This window comes from Sinocyclocheilus grahami, unplaced genomic scaffold (assembly GCF_001515645.1).
Source record: "Sinocyclocheilus grahami isolate Dianchi unplaced genomic scaffold, SAMN03320097.WGS_v1.1 scaffold6726.1, whole genome shotgun sequence".
Taxonomy (NCBI): domain Eukaryota; kingdom Metazoa; phylum Chordata; class Actinopteri; order Cypriniformes; family Cyprinidae; genus Sinocyclocheilus; species Sinocyclocheilus grahami.
The window spans coordinates 3,993-4,631 of NW_015511026.1; the positions used below are offsets into that span (position 1 = coordinate 3,993).

The 639-nt window shown below is 39.7% G+C and overlaps 1 protein-coding gene across 1 annotated transcript in view; it reads right to left on the minus strand.

Annotated features, from left to right (window-relative positions):
* The window catches only part of LOC107577644 (RNA-binding protein 27-like), a gene marked incomplete at its 3' end in the record, with an annotated part of 2,899 nt that continues 2,260 nt past the window's right edge, over positions 1–639 (minus strand). The window contains exons 3-4 of the mRNA XM_016263697.1: positions 225–392; positions 1–72 (exon numbers count right to left, since the gene is read on the minus strand). Coding sequence (XP_016119183.1) covers positions 1–72; positions 225–392 — 240 coding nt within the window. The remainder of the gene's footprint in view (positions 73–224; positions 393–639) is intronic.

Consider the following 639-nt stretch of genomic DNA (forward strand, 5'->3'; position numbering starts at 1 on the left):
GTCTGTGGTGTCTTCTCCTGACGTCAGCTTCTTATGGAAGTCCAACTCCGCATCAAGCAACTCTTTCTGTGCCTACAGATGAAATAATAGTTATACTTAAATGCAGAAAGATCTTATAAAACAAAGGTGACAATCTATGTAACTACAGAGACAGTTATGACTGTAATCTGTGCCACCGGAAGCTACTTTCAGCAGTAACACCTGCTATATAAGAATTGTCTTACATCTGTTTTTGACTTCGTTTGTGTCGTGTTGGCAGCAGCTTGTGAGGTCGGGCTGATCTCATTCTTCAGCTGAGAGATCTTTTCTGTCAGTTCTTTGAGAGTCTTCATGATGTTGGCTCTCTCCTCTGGCTTCATCCCTCTGTTCTTTTCCAGGCGGTTTATCAGCACCTGCAGAAGACGTTTCAGGTTTAATGTTACATTACACTGCATGTACGAAACCTCTAGTACAGTTCTGTTATACACTTCTTGTATATTATATTCATTCAACTAAAACTGAATCAGGACAAGTACGATTAAACATTACTTGTCCTTGTTGTGTCTCTAGTGTTTGATTCACCCATTAAATCAATCATCTCAGAGAGCTGGGTGTCCAACACCCGGTATAAAGCCAATATCACACTAATTAAATTAATGA